At 41.9% G+C, this 19,250-nt stretch overlaps 1 protein-coding gene across 2 annotated transcripts in view; it reads left to right on the top strand.

Moving 5' to 3' along the window:
• Window positions 1-19,250, top strand: part of LOC110527716 (SRSF protein kinase 1) — a 53,804-nt gene that overhangs the window by 10,306 nt on the left and 24,248 nt on the right. Inside the window, exons 1-2 of one of the 2 annotated variants that reach the window (XM_021609173.3) lie at window positions 8,508-8,891; window positions 18,592-18,713. In XM_021609173.3, coding sequence (XP_021464848.3) covers window positions 8,869-8,891; window positions 18,592-18,713 — 145 coding nt within the window. In that variant the 5' untranslated portion in view covers window positions 8,508-8,868. Of the gene's footprint in view, window positions 1-8,507; window positions 8,892-18,591; window positions 18,714-19,250 lie in introns of those variants that run through there. The other variant, XM_021609171.3, reaches the window with a different exon arrangement.

The following is a 19,250-nucleotide window of genomic DNA, read 5'->3' as shown; positions in this document are numbered from 1 at the left end:
ATTAGCTTTGGACCTAGCTAGCACCAATACAACCAGCCGGAGAACATTGACCAGTAGAAACTGCAGTCATTTTCATTTTTCTTAGCGATGATTTAGGAATCCTTGTGAGTAAGTATTTGCTATGTTGCCACTTGTTTGCTTATTGAAATTGAAAATAAATGGAAAATTCATGAAAATATATGGCCATAATTTCCTAATAAATTCATTAAAAATCCTACAATGTGATTTTCTGGATTTTTTTCTCATTTTGTCTGTCATAGTTGAAGTGTACCTATGATGAAAATTACAGGCCTCTCTCATCTTTTTAAGTGGGAGAACTTGCACAATTGGTGGCTGACTAAATACTGTTTTTCCCCACTGTAGATGGGTCCGACCACCATTAATCAAATAAGAACTGTCTTATAAACTAGGGTTATTTTAGATGACACCTAGCTGTATAGTTAGCTACCTAGCTATTTGGTTAGCGAGCTAGCTATAGCTACTGAAACAGATTGTCGTTTTGCTATGTTTTTGGGGAAGAACATTGCATCCATGAGCTAGCTAGCTTTTTTAAATGACAAGCACTGTAGTTGCGCGAGACAACTTTACCAGCATCGTAGCATACACATCGATGTATCGTATATGAAATAGGAGTGATAATGTAATCAATGTGTAATATCTACGTAAAATATTTATTAACGCGTTACATTATTATGTGACGTGCAGTCATTTCGGGTCCTGATTGGTCAACAAGCTTTTTTGACACGTCAAATAGTGTGATTTGACACGTCAAATGGTGTGATTTGACGTGTATCTTTTTTGAGATGCAAAGCCGCAAACGATGTTCCATAGAAATCCTGGTTGAGAATGAAACAACTGAACAAATTAACAACGAAACAGCACAGCAAGTAAGAGAAAAAAATAGGTTTTGATTATGTTTTACTGGTAATGGGGACACGTAAATGCCAACAAAATTACCTTTTGGTGTGTGTGTAACCTTTTATTTAACCTGGCAAGTCGGTTCAGAACAAATTCTTATTTACAATGACGGCCAAACCTGGACTACGCTGGTCCAATTGTGTGCCGCCCTATAGGACTCCCAATCACGGCCGGATGTGATACAGCCTGGATTCGAACCAGGGACTGTAGTGATATGCAGTGCCTTGGACCACTGCGTCCGTGTGTGTGTGTGTGTGTGTTAACTATTTAACTGTACTGGAATGCTTAAAAGGCTGCAAAAAATGTTTTCATATCTGTATCGGGGTTTTTTTGTTGCAAGGAAAATAATGGATATCGGTATTGGCCAAAAATGTAATATCGGTGCATCGTGTGTGTGTGTGTGTGCGTGTGATATATTTGTTTTTAACCTCTCAAGTCAAGGTCCTCAAAATGTTGGCACCCACTATGGGGGCCGCGGCCCCTAGGTTGGGAACCCCTGATCTAGTTTATTCCTTTCCTGCCAATCCTAACCATTGTTCCACAGATTTAGAAAGGGAAGGCCAGTCACTTCCAGTTGTATTATCCAGGGCAATGGACTGTATGTTACTGTAGTGCTTTTCTAAGGCACTATAATTCTCTGCTACATTTTCATCCTCGATCTCGCTCTGCCTGCATAGCCGTTGCTCCTGCTCTTTATGTAACCCATTTCTTCCTGCAGTGAGTATGTGTGTGTTGGACTGCAGAGAGCCCCCCAGCAGTGAGACTGAGTTAGTTAGGACATGAGGAGAAGGGGCGGTAGGGGGTGGGGAAGGAGCACTGCAGACTTTATGTGTGTGTGTGCAGATAGGTTACAGAACTACTGTTGTAAATGAACTGTTTTGTACCGACTGCCTCACTGATTGACACTCTCCCTGACTGACTGATTGTCGCTCACTGACTAACTAGCTGATAATGAGTGGACTAGGCAGACGTAGGAAATTAAGAAAAGGCCACCTCTTAGTCTAGCTGGCAAGTCACGTTCTGATGTTTTTCCTGCCTGAAGTTAAAGGTCCAATGTAGCTGTTTTTACAATTAAGTACCATATTGTGATTGTTTTCAATTTAAGTTGTCGAAAAGAAACAAAAATGGCTTTTTAGCTTAAAGTCATTTCTCAAGCTAGAAGTTTGCTGGGACTATGGGAGTTGTCTGAGTGTGGAGGGGAAATCTGAAAACTTGCTGTTATTGGCAGAAAGGTTTGGATCTCTCTTATTGGTGTATTAACTAATTTACTGCCTAGTGATGTCACCAGGCATGCTACAACTCCATCCCATCAAAGCAGGCTGTTATTTCAAGCTGTCTTTTCAAAGAACTTACACTAAAAGGGCATTATCATTTTCATAATTTCACACTTATTCCAACTTCATAGTGTGGAAATACTTTTGGTCATGTAGATCAGAAATATATTTCACAGCGGTTTAGCTAGTACAATGATTCTCTACACTATACTTGCTGGTTTTGTAGCAAACTGAAATATTTGAATTTTAGCAATCAGGAAATGGCAGAGCTATTTCTGCATAGTGCATCTTTAAATGCACTATGCGTTATTATGTGGGTTGAATGCTGTAACACAGAATAAAACAATGAATCATGGGACAATTAAGTCCCATGATGGTAGTGACTGCCCATTACTGCTTATCACTTATTAACAATAATTTATTCACATTACTTAAGTAAAATATTTCAGTTGTGCATATTACATTTTGTTTGATTACTATCATTTCATTCCATGTCATCCTCTCATCTAGAGCTGCTGCCTAAATAACTATTTTAGTGGTTCTTCAATGTAAATAAGGCATACTGGTAGAGATACTTTTTGTCATGTAGTGTATGTGGACACCTGCTCGTCGAACATCTCATTCCAAAATCATGGGCATTAATATGTAGTTGGTCCCCCCTTTGCTGCTATAACAGCCTCCACTCTTCTGTGAAGGTTTTCCACTAGATATTGTAACATTGCTGCGGGGACTTGCTTCCATTCAGCCTCGAGCGTTTGTGAGGTCGGGCACTGATGTTGGGCGATTAGGCCTGGCTCGCAGTCGGCGTTCCAGTTCATTCCAAAGTTGTTCGGTGGGTTGAGGTCAGGGCTCTGTGCAGCCCAGTCAAGTTCTTCCACACCAATCTCGACAAACCATTTCTATATGGACCTCGGTTTGTGCATGGGGGCATTGTCATGCTGAAACAGGAAAGGGCCTTCCCCAAACTGTTGCCACAAAGGTGGAAGCACAGAATCATCTAGAATATCAGTGTATGCTGTAACATTAAGATGTCCCTTCAGTGGAGCTAAGGGAGCATGAAAAACAGGCCCAGACCATTATTCCTCCTCCACCAAACTTTACAGTTGGCACTGAATTGGGGAAGGTAGCGTTCTCCTAGCATCCAACAAACCAAGATTTGTCTGTTGTACTGCCAGATGGTGAAGTGTGATTCACACCACTCCAGCTGACACTTGGCATTGCCCATGGTGATCTTAGGCTTGTGTGCAGCTACTCAGCCATGTAAACCCATTTCATGAAGCTCCCGATGAACAGCTATTGTGGTGACATTGCTTCCAGAGGCAGTGTGTGTATGTGTGGTTTTTATCATTACTTCTCAATACAGAGTTTTTACTGATCATTAAAGACTAAAGACATTCTGACTTACAGTGCCTTGCGAAAGTATTCGGCCCCCTTGAACTTTGCGACCTTTTGCCACATTTCAGGCTTCAAACATAAAGATATAAAACTGTATTTTTTTGTGAAGAATCAACAACAAGTGGGACACAATCATGAAGTGGAACGACATTTATTGGATATTTCAAACTTTTTTTAACAAATCAAAAACTGAAAAATTGGCCGTGCAAAATTATTCAGCCCCCTTAAGTTAATACCTTTTGCTGCGATTACAGCTGTAAGTCGCTTGGGGTATGTCTCTATCAGTTTTGCACATCGAGAGACTGACATTTTTTCCCATTGCTCCTTGCAAAACAGCTCGAGCTCAGTGAGGTTGGATGGAGAGCATTTGTGAACAGCAGTTTTCAGTTCTTTCCACAGATTCTCGATTGGATTCATGTCTGGACTTTGACTTGGCCATTCTAACACCTGGATATGTTTATTTTTGAACCATTCCATTGTAGATTTTGCTTTATGTTTTGGATCATTGTCTTGTTGGAAGACAAATCTCCGTCCCAGTCTCAGGTCTTTTGCAGACTCCATCAGGTTTTCTTCCAGAATGGTCCTGTATTTGGCTCCATCCATCTTCCCATCAATTTTAACCATCTTCCCTGTCCCTGCTGAAGAAAAGCAGGCCCAAACCATGAAGCTGCCACCACCATGTTTGACAGTGGGTATGGTGTGTTCAGGGTGATGAGCTGTGTTGCTTTTATGCCAAACATAACGTTTTGCATTGTTGCCAAAAAGTTCAATTTTGGTTTCATCTGACCAGAGCACCTTCTTCCACATGTTTGGTGTGTTTCCCAGGTGGCTTGTGGCAAACTTTAAACGACACTTTTTATGGATATCTTTAAGAAATGGCTTTCTTCTTGCCACTCTTCCATAAAGGCCAGATTTGTGCAATATACGACTGATTGTTGTCCTATGGATAGAGTCTCCCACCTCAGCTGTAGATCTCTGCAGTTCATCCAGAGTGATCATGGGCCTCTTGGCTGCATCTCTGATCAGTCTTCTCCTTGTATGAGCTGAAAGTTTAGAGGGACGGCCAGGTCTTGGTAGATTTGCAGTGGTCTGATACTCCTTCCATTTCAATATTATCGCTTGCACAGTGCTCCTTGGGATGTTTAAAGCTTGGGAAATCTTTTTGTATCCAAACCCGGCTTTAAACTTCTTCACAACAGTATCTCGGACCTGCCTGGTGTGTTCCTTGTTCTTCATGATGCTCTCTGCGCTTTTAACGGACCTCTGAGACTATCACAGTGCAGGTGCATTTATACGGAGACTTGATTATACACAGGTGGATTGTATTTATCATCATTAGTCATTTAGGTCAACATTGGATCATTCAGAGATCCTCACTGAACTTCTGGAGAGAGTTTGCTGCACTGAAAGTAAAGGGGCAGAATCATTTTGCACGCCCAATTTTCAGTTTTTGATTTGTTAAAAAAGTTTGAAATATCCAATAAATGTCGTTCCACTTCATGATTGTGTCCCACTTGTTGTTGATTCTTCACAAAAAAATACAGTTTTATATCTTTATGTTTGAAGCCTGAAATGTGGCAAAAGGTCGCAAAGTTCAAGGGGGGCGAATACTTTCGCAAGGCACTGTACATGTAGACACACAAAAACAGGCAATTTTACGCAGTGTACACCGCACAGGGAGATCTAGACGTCACGTTTGTTGACCTGACAAATTGTTGCATTATGTGCAAGGTTGGTGGAATGTTAGCATATTTCTGGTGGTTTAACTTGGAATGGCAGTCAGGTAGCTAAGCTAACACCCAGTATCTGTTGGAAAGCAGACTGAACCAAGTTTTACTCTAGGATTTTGCCTGTGCTTAGCTCTGTTCTGTTTATTTAAAAAATCATTTAAAAAAACCTAGTCCTTGCCGATGACAAGAATACCCATAACATGATGCAGCCACCACCATGCTTCAAAATATGAAGTGGTACTCCGTGATGTGTTGGATTTGCTCCAAACATAACATTTTGTATTCATGACAAAAGTTTGCAGTATACTTTAGTACCTTGTTGCAAAGAGGATGCACGTTTTGGAATATGTTTATTCTGTACAGGCTTTCTTTCACTCTGTCATTTACGTTAGTATTGTGGAGTAAATACAATGTTGATCCATCATCAGTCATCTCCTATCACAGACATTAAACTCCTTAACTGTTTTAAAATCACCATTGGTGAAATCCCTGAGCGTTTTCCTTCCTCTCCGGCAACTGAGTTAGGAAGGGCGCCTGTATCTTTGTGGTGACTGGGCTTTGTGATACACCATCCAAAGTGTAATTATTAACTGCACCATGCTCAAAGGGACAGTCAACGGTTACTTAAGAAAAAAAGAAAAAAAACATCTACTAATAGGTGCCCTTCTTTGCGAACCATTTGAAGAACTCTCTGCTTGAAATTCACTGCTCGACTGAGGGACCTCACAGATCATTATTGTATGTGTGGGGTACAGAGATGGGGTAGTTATTCAAAAATGATGCTAAACACTTGCATACAGTGAGTCCGTGCAATTTATTATGAATGTTAAGCAGACTTTATTAACTTCAGGACTTATTTAGGCTTGCCATAAGAAAAAGGTTGACTTATTTTTGCATGTTTTTATTAATTTGTATACATTTCTAAAAACAATTCCACTTTGACATTAAGGGGTAATGTGTGTAGGTCAGTGACACAATCTCAATTTAATCCATTTTAAATTCCGGCTGTAGCACAACAAAATGTGGAAAGGGGGGGGGCTCCCGGGTGGCGCAGTGGTTAAGGGCACTGTACTGCAGCGCCAGCTGTGCCATCAGAGACTGGGTTTGCACCCAGGCTCTGTCGTAACCGGCCGCGACCGGGAGGTCCGTGGGGCGAAGCACAATTGGCCTAGCGTCGCCCAGGTTAGTGAGGGCTTGGGTTGTGTATCGGAGGACGCATAACTTTCAACCTTCGTCTATCCCGAGCCCGTACGGGAGTTGTAGCGATGAGACAAGATAGTAGCTATTAAAACAATTGGATACCACAAAATTGGGGAGAAAAAGGTGTAAAATTCACACACACAAAAAAAAAATGTGGAAAAAGTGCTTTCGGAAGGCTCGTTATATCCATGACAATATATGAAAAGAGTCATTTGTTGATTGTATTTGACAGTGTGTTGTGCCCTTATTCCTTTGCGCAATCAATCGATTCTTTATGCTTCGGGTCCACAGTCCGCACACAGCTTCATACCTTTGTGCAATTGTGGTCTGTCACCGTCTCCGGTTTCTTTTTATGGTCACAGCCGATGGCAACAGTGGGATGCATGAGGTGCTGAGGATGCAAACACTTATTTATTTGACATCTGTCCACCATGAGTGTTGCTTTAGCGCTCTCCATCACTAATGTGGAGTGTATCAACGTCGATATCAAGCTAAAAATGCAATCAGATTCCAGCTCATCTAAATTCTACTGTGCTGTCAGTCCGTCCATTAGTTTGGTTCGGCTTTCCATTGTGAACTACACACATTGTAAACTGTGTCTGATTTGACTCTGAGGGGAGATTATATACCATTTCCAGCCTTTTCATAATAAAATAATTAGACCGCCCACAAATATATATTCGTAAAAATATAAAAAGGATATATTTTGTATTTCATTTCTCTTACAAAAAAAAGCGTATTACATTTGATACATTTCATTTGTAGATTTGATTAGTAAAAATCTGCAGTAAAGGCAAGCACCAACGTTTGATAAACCGTGCATAAACATTTGTAAAAGATGCATTACATAAAGAAATATTGGTGAAAATATTGCATAGGGAAATATTCATGAAAATATTTCCATGAAACATTATATTAAAAAAGGCCTAGATAGGCAAGGATATGTTTTGGGTTATTCTACAAAGGCATACTGCAACACATAGGCCTCGCCTATTTAAGTTTCTCTAAAGGACAGCCATAACAGCTGTGAATAATTTTAAGATTCTGCCAACCTTGCACAACTCTTAGGGCAACATATCCCTTGTTTTTAGCAAAATTGTTCAAGCTCAGTAGATTTGGTTGGGAATCATGGATGGACAGCAGTATTCAAACCGTGTCTCTGATTTTCAAGCAGATTTAAGTTAGTACTGAGACTGGACCATTCAGGAACACTCAGCACCTCTTGGACAGTCATTCTGATGTGTCTTTGGCATTACTATTTTGTGTAATTGTTCCCCTGAATCCCAGGGTTAGCTTTTCCAAAGACTACGGTGTGACAAACTCCCCAGTCCCTTCCGGTGACAGGCGTACACATAACATTATGCTGCCACCACAATACTTCAATAATACTCTGGGGTGTAAAGACCGTGGCCAGTTGAATATGGATTTACATTACTCTGTCTGTTGCTCAAGTCATTGCTAACAGCCATCTGAGTAAAATAAAAAAAATAAAAGCAAATGTATTACGGTCAAATATCATCTTTGTTAAGCCTAGATTCTTGGAGACTATGCTGTACATGTTTTGAGGTGACAGGACAGTGTTCAGTGTGTGCAGATGTACCCCTGGCTCCATAGTAACAGTAATAAGTGGGGAAACATTGAGAGGAACACGGTAATGTAGATTAATGGACTGAGTAATTTATGAATAAACTCTCTGCCACTTTACATAAAGAGAGGGAGATGGACACAGAGACAGACGACCACGCTGTGCAGCATTGCTAACAGTAGTGAACACAAAGAGTGAATAGGGTGAGAGATGGTACAGATGCAGATTGTGGTGCGTTGTAATGATAATGAGAGAAGGAAGCATCGGGAGGGAACGAGAAGAAAGACTAAATGAGAGGGGGAGGTTGTTTTGGTCTGAGGTGGAGGAGGTGTAAGCATTCATCACCTGCAATGCAGTGCTGGGCTGAGTCAGCCAATCATAGCTGAGCAGAGAGGGGAGGAGGTTGGGCCAGGCGCTGACGACAGCCAAGGAGAGTTCTCGGTCAGCGAGAGGGCGAGAGGGAATGAGCGGGGGAGAGAGGGGGGGCAGTAACAGCAGTGTCTAGCTCCTTTGCCTGAGCCTGCAGCGAGACTGGGGCTCACAGATTTTTCCTCTTCATTCTTATCCTCCTCTCCTTCTCTGCACTGCTCTCTTCCTCTCCCGCTCTCTTCCTCGCTTTGTACTTTTCCCCTCTGTTTTCTGAACTCTGTTCATCTCCACGCTGATCCCATCTCCTCTTCACTCATCTCCTCATCCTGTCGTATTGTGGTGTATGGAGTGAGGATCTCCGGTCCTGCCTGCACCCATCCTCTCTACACCTCCCTCCATGGGCATCCGAGCATCCTGCAGGTAAGAGCAGGGGGAGAGGAGGTGCGTGCGCGTGTGTGTGTCAGGATCTCTGCACTTGCATGTCCTTGAAGTACCCATGATATGTGCGCCTGCGTGTGTGTATGTGTGTGTGAGAGAGCTGTAACAGCTGGACTTTGTCCTCTGCAGTGGTTTTGAGGATTGAGGAAGCAGAAAAGACACTTGAGTGATTTTAGGGATAAGTCTGACCGAAAACACTGGTCTTTCTGCCTGTCCGTCTGGTGCTATAGCCTAACTGAGAATTCAACAGTGGTCAGGGAGGTCTGTGAGTCTTTTCTGATGTTTGACCCTGGTCAGATTAGGGTTAGATTAGCGAAGTAGTGAATGAAGGAGAAGCGGGTTAATAGAGAAAGGAAGTGTGTGTTTGCGTGTGTGTCAGGGCGTGACATTTACTTTTTTAGCCACGTGTCCTTTGGACAGGTAGGACAGATTTGATTTACTTGTCAAAGAAATATAAAATGGTCTAACACCATTTTACATCATTGTATGACGCAAGGAACCACTTTACAAAATATAATGCATTACTATTTTTTTTACTATAGAGAATCTGCGAAAATGTAGGCTACACTCTGCCTATTAGCTTCTTTGCATACAACCAAGTACTTTTATAAAGACAAATTAATAGAATTGGCATAATAAAGCAATCCCCATAAAAATATTGCACTTCTGCATCTGTGGCGAAAGGTAAAGGAGTTAGAGCAGTGTTTGTCAGACCATAAGACCAAAATCGTCTAGCGTCCAAACGATTTGGCCTACAAACATTTTTGACCCCTCTATGGAAAGGCAATTCTCACTAACACATTTATGTCTGTTGTTTTGCTCTAGGAAGTATATATGGAGACTGTTTAGTGACACAAATAAGGGGTTAAATACTTTTGTGTATGTGGACAACCCTTCAAATGAGTGGATTTGGCTATTTCAGCTACACCGTTGCTGACTGGTGTATGAAGTCGAACACACCACCATGCAATCTCCATAGACAAACATTGGCAGTAGAATGGCCATACAGAAGAGCTCGCAGAAAGGTGACCGCTGAAGCGTGTAGGGCGTAAAAATAATCTGTCCTCTGCAACATTCACACTGCCTCTGGACGCAACGTCAGCACAAGAACTGTTCATCTGGAACTTCATGAATTGGGTTTCCTTGACCAAGCTGGCCCACACAAGCCTAAGATCACCATGCACTATGTCAAGCATCGGCCGGAGTGGTGTAAAGCTCGCTGCCCTTGATCTCTGGAGCAGTGGAAACACCTTCTCTGGGGTGATGAATTACGCTTCACCATATAGCGGTCAGATGGACAAATCTGGGTTTGGTGGATTCCAGGTAAACACTACCGTTTTGGGTTAGGCCCCTTAACTCCTGTGAAGGGAAATCTTAATGCTAAAGCATACAATGATGTTCTAGATTATCATGTGTTTTTAACTTTGTGCAACTGTTTGGGGAAGGCCCTTTCCTGTTTCAGCATGACAATGCCCCTGTGCACAAAGCGAGGTCCATACAGAAATGGTTTGTCGAGATCGGTGTGGTAGAACTTGACCGGCCTGCACAGAGCCCTGACCTCAACCCCATCGAACACCTTTGGGATTCATTGAAACGCTGACGGCGAGCCAGGCCTAATCGCCCAACACCATTGCCCGACTTCACTAATGCTCTTGTGGTTGAATGCTGTAGGGACTTGCTTCCAATGTTCCAACATCTAGTGGAAGGCCTTCCCAGAAGAGTGGATGCTGTTATAGCAGCAAAGGGGGACCTACCCCGTATTAATGCCCATGTTTTTGGAATGTTTGACGAGCAGGTGTCCACATACTTTTGGTCATATAGGGTAAGTTTCCTGTATCTTTCTTATCTCTCAGATATAGGACAGACACTTCAGAACAAAGTTCCTTTTTTGGGGGGGACGGGGACGACAACTATCTGTTGTACCATGTAGTGAATCTGTTATTCAATGTGTTTGTATGGGCTAAAAGCAGTAAGGCCAAATACAATTTTTCATCAAATAAGATACATTTTATATTTATATATATATATTTGATACTTCAAGGGGAATTCCAAATCAAATAGCTAAAGGATCCTTGGTATGACCTTCTTAAAACAATTCCATATAGCTTAGTAGAAACTCCTCCCTCGGCTTTGACAGGGCTTTGACTGTAATGGGTTAAAGTCTGGCTACATTTTCTGGTTCCTGCCTCATGTCAGCATCGGTTTGGACATGAAGCTGTAGCCAATATGCATATCACCTATAATTTGACATTTTTATTTATGTACATGAAAAATATATTTTAATATTGTGCCAATGTTGGCCTCTTCTGATCGAAGTCATTGATATTGTGATTACATTTTATATATATATTTATTGTCCATTCAGACAGTTTAAATCTATATTCTTGTCTGATTTTATATATATATATATATATATATATTTTTACTTGTCTTGGACAAGAGGACAATTAATGTCGAGCCGTGTGTTTTCGCGAGTGTGGTGCATGTGTGTCAGGAATGAATGCAACAGCAGCTGTGACGGTTGCTCATCAATGGAGACGGGATAATGTTGGTGACATCGTCTACACGTCCTTCCTGTTCATAATTGTCTGGCACCCTCTCTCGCTCCATCTCATTCTCCACCCCTCTCTCCCAACTAGGGTTGTGAACTTTTAAACGACATGGGGATCGTTAACGTTGAGACGATCCCGAACCAAATATTTTTTTATTTTATTTTTCATTTTTACAAAATTAAAATCTGTGTAGTTATCACACAACTACCACTAAAAGGAACGGATCATCATCATCGGAACATTTTCATTTTCAAAATGCCTAACGCAACAATGCTATAACGTTAGTAGGAGGAGATGTGCATCTTTGGAATGATTTGCAGTGGATATAAAGCTCTCCGCATTAACAGTTGGGAGAATGTCAGACGGTGAGACAGGGAAGTGACTGCGGCGACATTTGGTTTAAATGAGGGAGTGGCTAAATAAATGCAAACCTTGTAAGGTGGATTTTAATTGACAGTGACTGTGAGAATGTTGCTTGTTTATTCCTGGTGTGTGTTTTGTTGTGTAGGATGATGGATCCATGTAGCCTACAGCTGTCATGGATGAGGTACTTGGCTCTTTCGCTATTAATCTTTCCTTGATTCCTTGTATCAATCTTCACTTCACCTCCTTTTCAAAACGCTATGAGATGGTTATCAAGGACGGGTGAATTTGTAGTTGTCCCTGAGGTTCAGAATAGTGTTGCTATACTTGATCCCAGTCAGCTGACATTGAGTTTGTCAGCTGACAGGAGTTGGTTAGTTGGTGGTAGAGGTGGGTTTGAGGTCTCTGTGTGTGTCTGTGTGTGTGTGCGCGCGCACGCTCGAAGAAGGAAATGGGGAGAGAGCAAGTCAATACTCATTTTCCTCACTGAGTTTTCCTCAGTAGACTTCCAGTGTTGAACAGAAAAACACCAGACAGTGTCTTAGTAAAAAAAATAAAAAATTAAATTGAGATGTGCTGCTCTGTTTTCACCCACTGATTACCCCATGGCGAACATCAGCCTCTCAAGCTGACTGGAGAACTTGCACACCCGCTGAGGCTGTGGCTTAGATATAGAATGAAATATAGTTATATGGGCTGAGGTCCCATGCGTCTGAAGGCGGAAGTACACTACACGATTTTTGCCCAGTCTACAGACTCTAACCAGAGAACTTCTCACATTTAACTATTCAGTCAAGCCAAATCGTATTGAACTTGTAACCATATATAGTAAATTCAGCTGGTGGCACAATCAGGTCAGAGTCATGCTATATTCTTCTGGGCAGGTTTGCACGTGTAGTGGGGAAATCATTAGGGTTCGTTCCCTTCCAAGACGATTCGATACGTCTAGGTACAGTGCATTCGGAAAGTATTCAGACCAATTGACTTTTTCATCATTTGTTACGTTACAGCCTTATTCTAAAATGGGATTTAATACATTTTTCCCCACATCAATCTACACACAATACTCCATAATGACAGAGAAAATGGGTTTAAACTAAAATAAATCAAATCACATTTTATTTGTCACATGCGCCAACAAAATGCTTGCTTACAAGCCCTTAACTTCTTGACGCACCCATCCCTTTAGTGGGATAATTTTCATCAACAAATTCAAATTAAATTACTAAAAATATTTAATTTTCATGAAATCACAAGTGCAATATAGCAAAACACAGTTTAGCTTGTTGTTAATCCACCTGGCTAGTCAGATTTCAAAAAAGCTTTTCGGCGAAAGCATACCAAGCGTTTATGTAAGGACATCTCTCTCAGTAGACAAAACATTACAAACAGCTAGCAGCCAAGTAGATTGGTCACGAAAGACAGAAAAGCAATAAAATGAATTGCTTACCTTTGATGATCTTTGGATGTTTGCACTCACGAGACTCCCAGTTACATAATAAATGTTCCTTTTGTTCCATAAAGATTATTTTTATATCCAAAATACCTCCATTTGGTTGGCGCGTTATGTTCAGAAATCCACAGGATCGAGCGGTCACGACCAGGCAGACAAATTCCAAATAGTATCCGTAAAGTTCGTAGAAACATGTCAAACGTTTTTTATAATCAATCCTCAGGTTGTTTTTACAATATATAATCGATAATATTTCAACCAGAGCTTCTTCAATAGGCGGGAGAGAGAAAATGTCTGCTCCAAACTGTTGCGCATGCAAAACGCTGCTGGCACCCAGCCATACAATGACGCAATTTGATCTTTCTTGCTCATTTTTCAAAATAAAAGCCTGAAACTATGTCTAAAGACTGTTCACACCATGGGGAAGCCATAGGAAACGGAATCTGGTTGATATCCCTTTAAATGGAGCGAAGGCAGGCAAAGGAACAGGTTTTCGCCTGTAATATCAGTTCTGTTATACTCACAGACAATATTTTGACAGTTTCAGAAACTTTAGAGTGTTTTCTATCCTAATCTGATCTGATATTCTAGATTCTGGGCCTGAGAAATAGGCAGTTTCATTTCGGTACGTTTTTCATCCAAACATCAAATACTGCCCCCTACACGCAACAGGTTTTAAGTATTCAGACCCTGTGCTATGAGAATTGAGTTAAGGTGTATCTTGTTCCCATTGATCATCCTTGATGTTTTGTACGACTTTGAGTCCACCTGTGGTCAATTCAATTGATTTGGACGTGATTTGGAAAAGCACACAGCTGTCTATGTAAGGTCCACACCAGAGCAAAAACCAAGCCATGAGCTTGAAGGAATTGTTCATAGAGCTCCAAGAAAGGATTCGAGGCACAGATCTGGGGAAGTGTACCAAAAAATGTCTGCAGCATTGAAGGTCCCCAAGAACACAATGGCCTCCATCATTCTTAAATGGAATAAGTTTGGAACCACCAAGACTTTTCCTAGAGCTGGCGGCCCAGCCAAACTGCGCAATCAAGGGGGAAGGGCATTGGTCAGGGAGGTGACCAAGAACTCGATGGTCACTCTGACAGAGCTCCAGAGTTCTTCTGTGGAGATGGTTGTCCTTCCGGAAGGTTCTCCCATCTCTGTAGCACTCCACCAATCAGACCTTTATACTAGAGTGGCCAGACAGAAGCCACTCCCCAGTAAAAGACACATGACAGCCCGCTTGGAGTTTGCTAAAAGGCACTTAAAGGACTCAGACCATGAGAAACAAGATTCTCTGCAAGATTGCCTGAATGCCAAGCGTCACGTCTGCTGTGCAGCGTTGCTCCCTATCCAACCTGACAGAGCTAGAGAGGATCTGCAGAGAAGAATGGGAGAATCTCCCCAAATACAGGTGTGCCAAGCTTATAGCATCATACCGAAGAAGAGTCTAGGCTTTAGTCGCTGCCAAAGTAGCTTCAACAAAGGACTGATTAAAGGGTCTGAAGACTTATGTTAATTATGTAAACAAATGTTAATGTGTTAATTATGTAAACTATGTTATAATGTAAACAAATATCCAACTCATCAAATCAAATGTATTTATAAAGCCCTTCTTACATCAGCTGATATCTCAAAGTGCTGTACAGAAACCCAGCCTAAAACCCCAAACAGCAAGCAATGCAGGTGTAGAACCATGGTGGCTATGAGCTCCACTGCACGGGCATCTACCTTACACAGCTAAGCTGTAAAATAATGTGAAAACGAGGCAATGTATAGCCTATGAATTTCTGCACATAGCAAACATGACAAACCCTAACTTATGCCAAACAGATAAACACAAATTACTCTAGCCTTGATTTCAGTGGTTAGAAGTCCAAGATGACGCCATACTGGATGGCCACAGTTTTGCAAGCTCCGACCCAACATTGCTATTTTGTTTATTTTAACTATATTTTCACAATATATCCGTTATTGTTACTTTTGAACATCAGATCGGCAGTTACTTACCCCAATTCCGGCTTCTACTTCGACTCATCTCCCCTGGGCTCTAATTCTGACCAATTCTGACCAAATTTTTGGGCTGCCCAAGCGGAAATGCCGGCGTTACAGAGGCAAGCGATGGGGATAATGAGATTAATGCGAAGGGAAAACTGGCCACCTCTTCCCTCCAGTCTACTGGCTAATGTACAGTCACTTGATAATACGATGAATGACCTCCGATCCAGGATTTGCTACCAACTGCAATATTCTTTGCTTTTCAGAAACATGGCTCTCGGACAAGATACCCCCCACGGCTATCCAACTAGATGGGTGGAGAGTACAATGGAGTCAGGGAAATTAGGGGGGGGGGGTTGCCTCTTCATCTACACCAACTGGTGTGCTAATTCTATTATTCTGTCATGCAATACCTGATGGTCAAATGCCTACCCTTCTATCTCCCGAGGGAGTTTTCAACTGTATTGTGACTGCTGTATACTTTTCACCCCAGGACAATAGAAATAGCAAGCTGGCGCTTAACAAATTGTACAAGGCTATAAACAAGCAGGAAACCCTACACGCGGAGGCTGCACGCGATTATAGACACATGATGCCCAACTTCAATCAACACGTCTCCAACGCCACTAAGTGCGACAAAGTCCTAGACCACTGCTATTCTACCCTCAAGCATGCATACAAGACCTTCCCTCGTCCGCCATTTGGCAAATCAGATCAAGACTATGTACTCATGCTTCCTGTTTACAAGCAGAATTTGAAACAGCAAGTACCCGCAATTTTCTATGTTGAGAAATTACAGGACTGCTTTGCTAGCGCTGATTAGAATATGTTTAGAGACTCCGCCGATAACATTGACGAGCTAACCACTTCCGTCACCGGCTTCATTAGAAAATGCATTGGCGATGTGGTACCCACAGTGTGGGTTCACTGTTTCCCCAATCAAAAGCTCTGGATTAACACAGAGGTTGGCGCTAAACTGAAGAGGAGGGCTCCCACACACAGAACTATCGTAGACAACCCTCGTGCTACGGCCGAAGACAGACAGGAATAAGTACAAGAATGCCCGCTATGACCACCGCAGTTCCTGTATAGAGTATGCTTACTTACTTTATTATGCATTTAATTTTCCTTATTCTTATTTCTCGCTTTGTTTTTTGTAATACATTGTTATTGATTATTTCATTGTTGGGTTTTGAGTTTGCAAGAAAGGCATTTCACTGTACTTGTCCATGTGACATTAAAACTGGTCTTGTCTGTATGGCTAACTAGTGAAAGTGACAGCTGAAGTTGACGCTTCTTGAGCGCAGCCCAAATTTACCGCTACACACAACTGTTTTTGCTTGGGTCGTTAACATATGAATAAACTCGGTAGGAACAAGACAAAACAACTAGTTTAGTTTACTATATACAGCTAAAAACCAACTATTTCCATGAGACCGAGAGCAATCATTTGAGCTCCACTCCTGAAGTGCTCGCCTGTACCAACTAAGTTATCATGACAGGACTTGATCATCTGAGAGCAATTCCCCAAGTTTCACAGCATCAAACATCGACAACACCAAACATAGAAAACCAGTCTAAAGTTTGGACACACCTACTCATTAAAGGGTTTTTATTTTCTTTTTTTTACATTTTCTAGTAGTGTAGTAATAGTGTTGTAACCAAAAAAGTGTTAAACAATGAAATATATTTTAGATTCTTCAAACTAGTGACTCTTTGCCTTGATGACAGCTTTGCACACTCTTGCATTCTCTCAACCATATTCACCTGGAAGGCTTTTCCAACAGTCTTGAAGGAGTTCCTACATATGCTGAGCACTTGTTGGATGCTTTTCCTTTACTCTGCGGTCCAACTCATACCAAACCGTTTCAATTGGGTTGTGGAGGCCAGGTCATCTGATGCAGCACTCTCCTTCCTGGTCAAATAGCCCTTACACAGCCTGGAGGTGTGTTGGGTCAATGTCCTGTTGAAAAACAAATGATAGTCCCAATAAGCTCAAACTCGATAGGTGATGTGTCGCTGCAGAATACTGTGGTAACCATGCTGGTTAAGTGTGCCTTGAGTTGTAAATAAATTACAGACAGTTTCACCAGCGAAGCACTAGCACACCACCACCTCCATGCTTCATGGTGGGAACCACACATGTGGAGATCATCCGTTCATCTACTCTGCGTCTCACAAAGACACAGCGTCTGGAACCAAAAATCTAAAATTTGGACTCATTAGACCAAAGGACAGATTTTCACCTGTCTAATGTCCATTGCTCGTGTTTCTTGGCCGAAGCAAGTCTCTTCTTATTATTGGTGTCCTTTAGCAGTGGTTTCTTTGCAGCAATTCAACCACAAAGGCCTGATTCACTCAGTCTCCTCTGAACAGTTGATGTTGAGATGTCTGTTACGTGAACCGTCAGACATTTATTTGGGCTGCAATTTCTGAGGCTGGTAACTAATGAACTTATCTTCTGCAGCAGAGGTAACTCTGGGTCTTCCTTTCCTGTGGCGGTCCTCATGAGAGCCAGTTTCATCATAGCGCTTGATGGTTTTTGCGACTGCACTTGAAGAAACTTTCAAAGTTCTTGAAATTGACTGACCTTCATGTCTTAAAGTAATGATGGACTGTTGTTTCTCTTTGCTTATTTGAGCAGTTCTTGCCATAATATGGACTTGGTCTTTTACCAAATAGGGCTATCTTCTGTATACCAACCCTACCTTGTCACAACACAACTGATTGGCTCAAATGCATTAAGAAGAAAATAAATTGTGCAAAGCTGTCATCAAGGCAAAGGGTGGCTTTGAAGAATCTCAAATATAAAATATTTTGATTTGTTTATCACTTTTTTGGTTACTTCATGAATCCATGTGTGAATCCATGTAGAAAATAGCAAAACATTTAAGAAAAACCCTGGAATGTGTAGGTGTGTCCAAACTTTAGACTGTTACTGTATATGAGCCCTGGTCAAAAGATGTTTACTATAAATGGGTGCCGTGGGTGCCATTTGGGATGCATACACAGATTCCTCTATCACTTTGGCCTATTGCCATTTAGGCCGATTTGATTGAATGTACAAAGGCATCACAGCTGTCGATGGGGTACTATTTAGAGGCCTGACCTCCCAGCTTCAGGGAGCACCAAAGGGACATATATATTAAAGTATGTCACGTTTTCCGACTTTAAAAGTAGAATGTCAAAATGAAACCACGTCCCATGACATCGGTTGTGTAGATCCAGCAGCTATACGCCTCAATCCCAAGTTAACGGAAAAGGCTCATTTACAATAACCCTACCCTCTCTCTCTCTCTCTCTCTCTCTCTCTCTCCAGACCAGACCCTGCGCCGCGGGGAGGTGCGTCCAAGCAGAATGACTCTCCTATCCCAGACCAGGATGAGGAGATACTGGGCTCTGATGACGAGGAGCAGGAGGATCCCAACGACTACTGTAGAGGTATGATACACTGTGTACCCACACACACACTCTTGTACAGAGCTTGGGGGGAAACACAATTCAGTCCCATTCAAAATCCAATTTTTCCCTAACCTGTACTCTTAACCTAACCTAACCTTAACCCAAAAACCGAACCATAACCTAACCTAATTCTAACCTTAACCCCCTAAAAGTAGCATTTGACCTCGTGGTGACTAATAATCTATCAATCAAATTGATTTATGAAGCCCTTTTTACATCAGCCGATGTCACAAATTACTTTAGAAAAACCCAGCCTAAAACCCCAAACAGCAAGCAATGCAGATGTAACAGCATGGTGGCGAGGAAAAACTCCCTACAAAGGCAGGAACCGAGGAAGAAACCTAGAGAGGAACCAGGCTCTGAGGGGTGGCCAGTCCTCTTCTGGCTGTGCCGGCTGGAGATTATAACAGTACATGGACAAGATGTTCAAACATTTGTAGGTGACCAGCAGGGTCAAATAAGAATAATCACAGTGGTTGTAGAGGGTGCAACAGGTCAGCACCTCCGGAGTAAAAG

The sequence above is a fragment of the Oncorhynchus mykiss genome, chromosome 7, assembly GCF_057628025.1.
Source record: "Oncorhynchus mykiss isolate SJ-2025 chromosome 7, ASM5762802v1, whole genome shotgun sequence".
NCBI classification, from domain to species: domain Eukaryota; kingdom Metazoa; phylum Chordata; class Actinopteri; order Salmoniformes; family Salmonidae; genus Oncorhynchus; species Oncorhynchus mykiss.
This window is presented reverse-complemented; position numbering and strand designations above follow the sequence as displayed.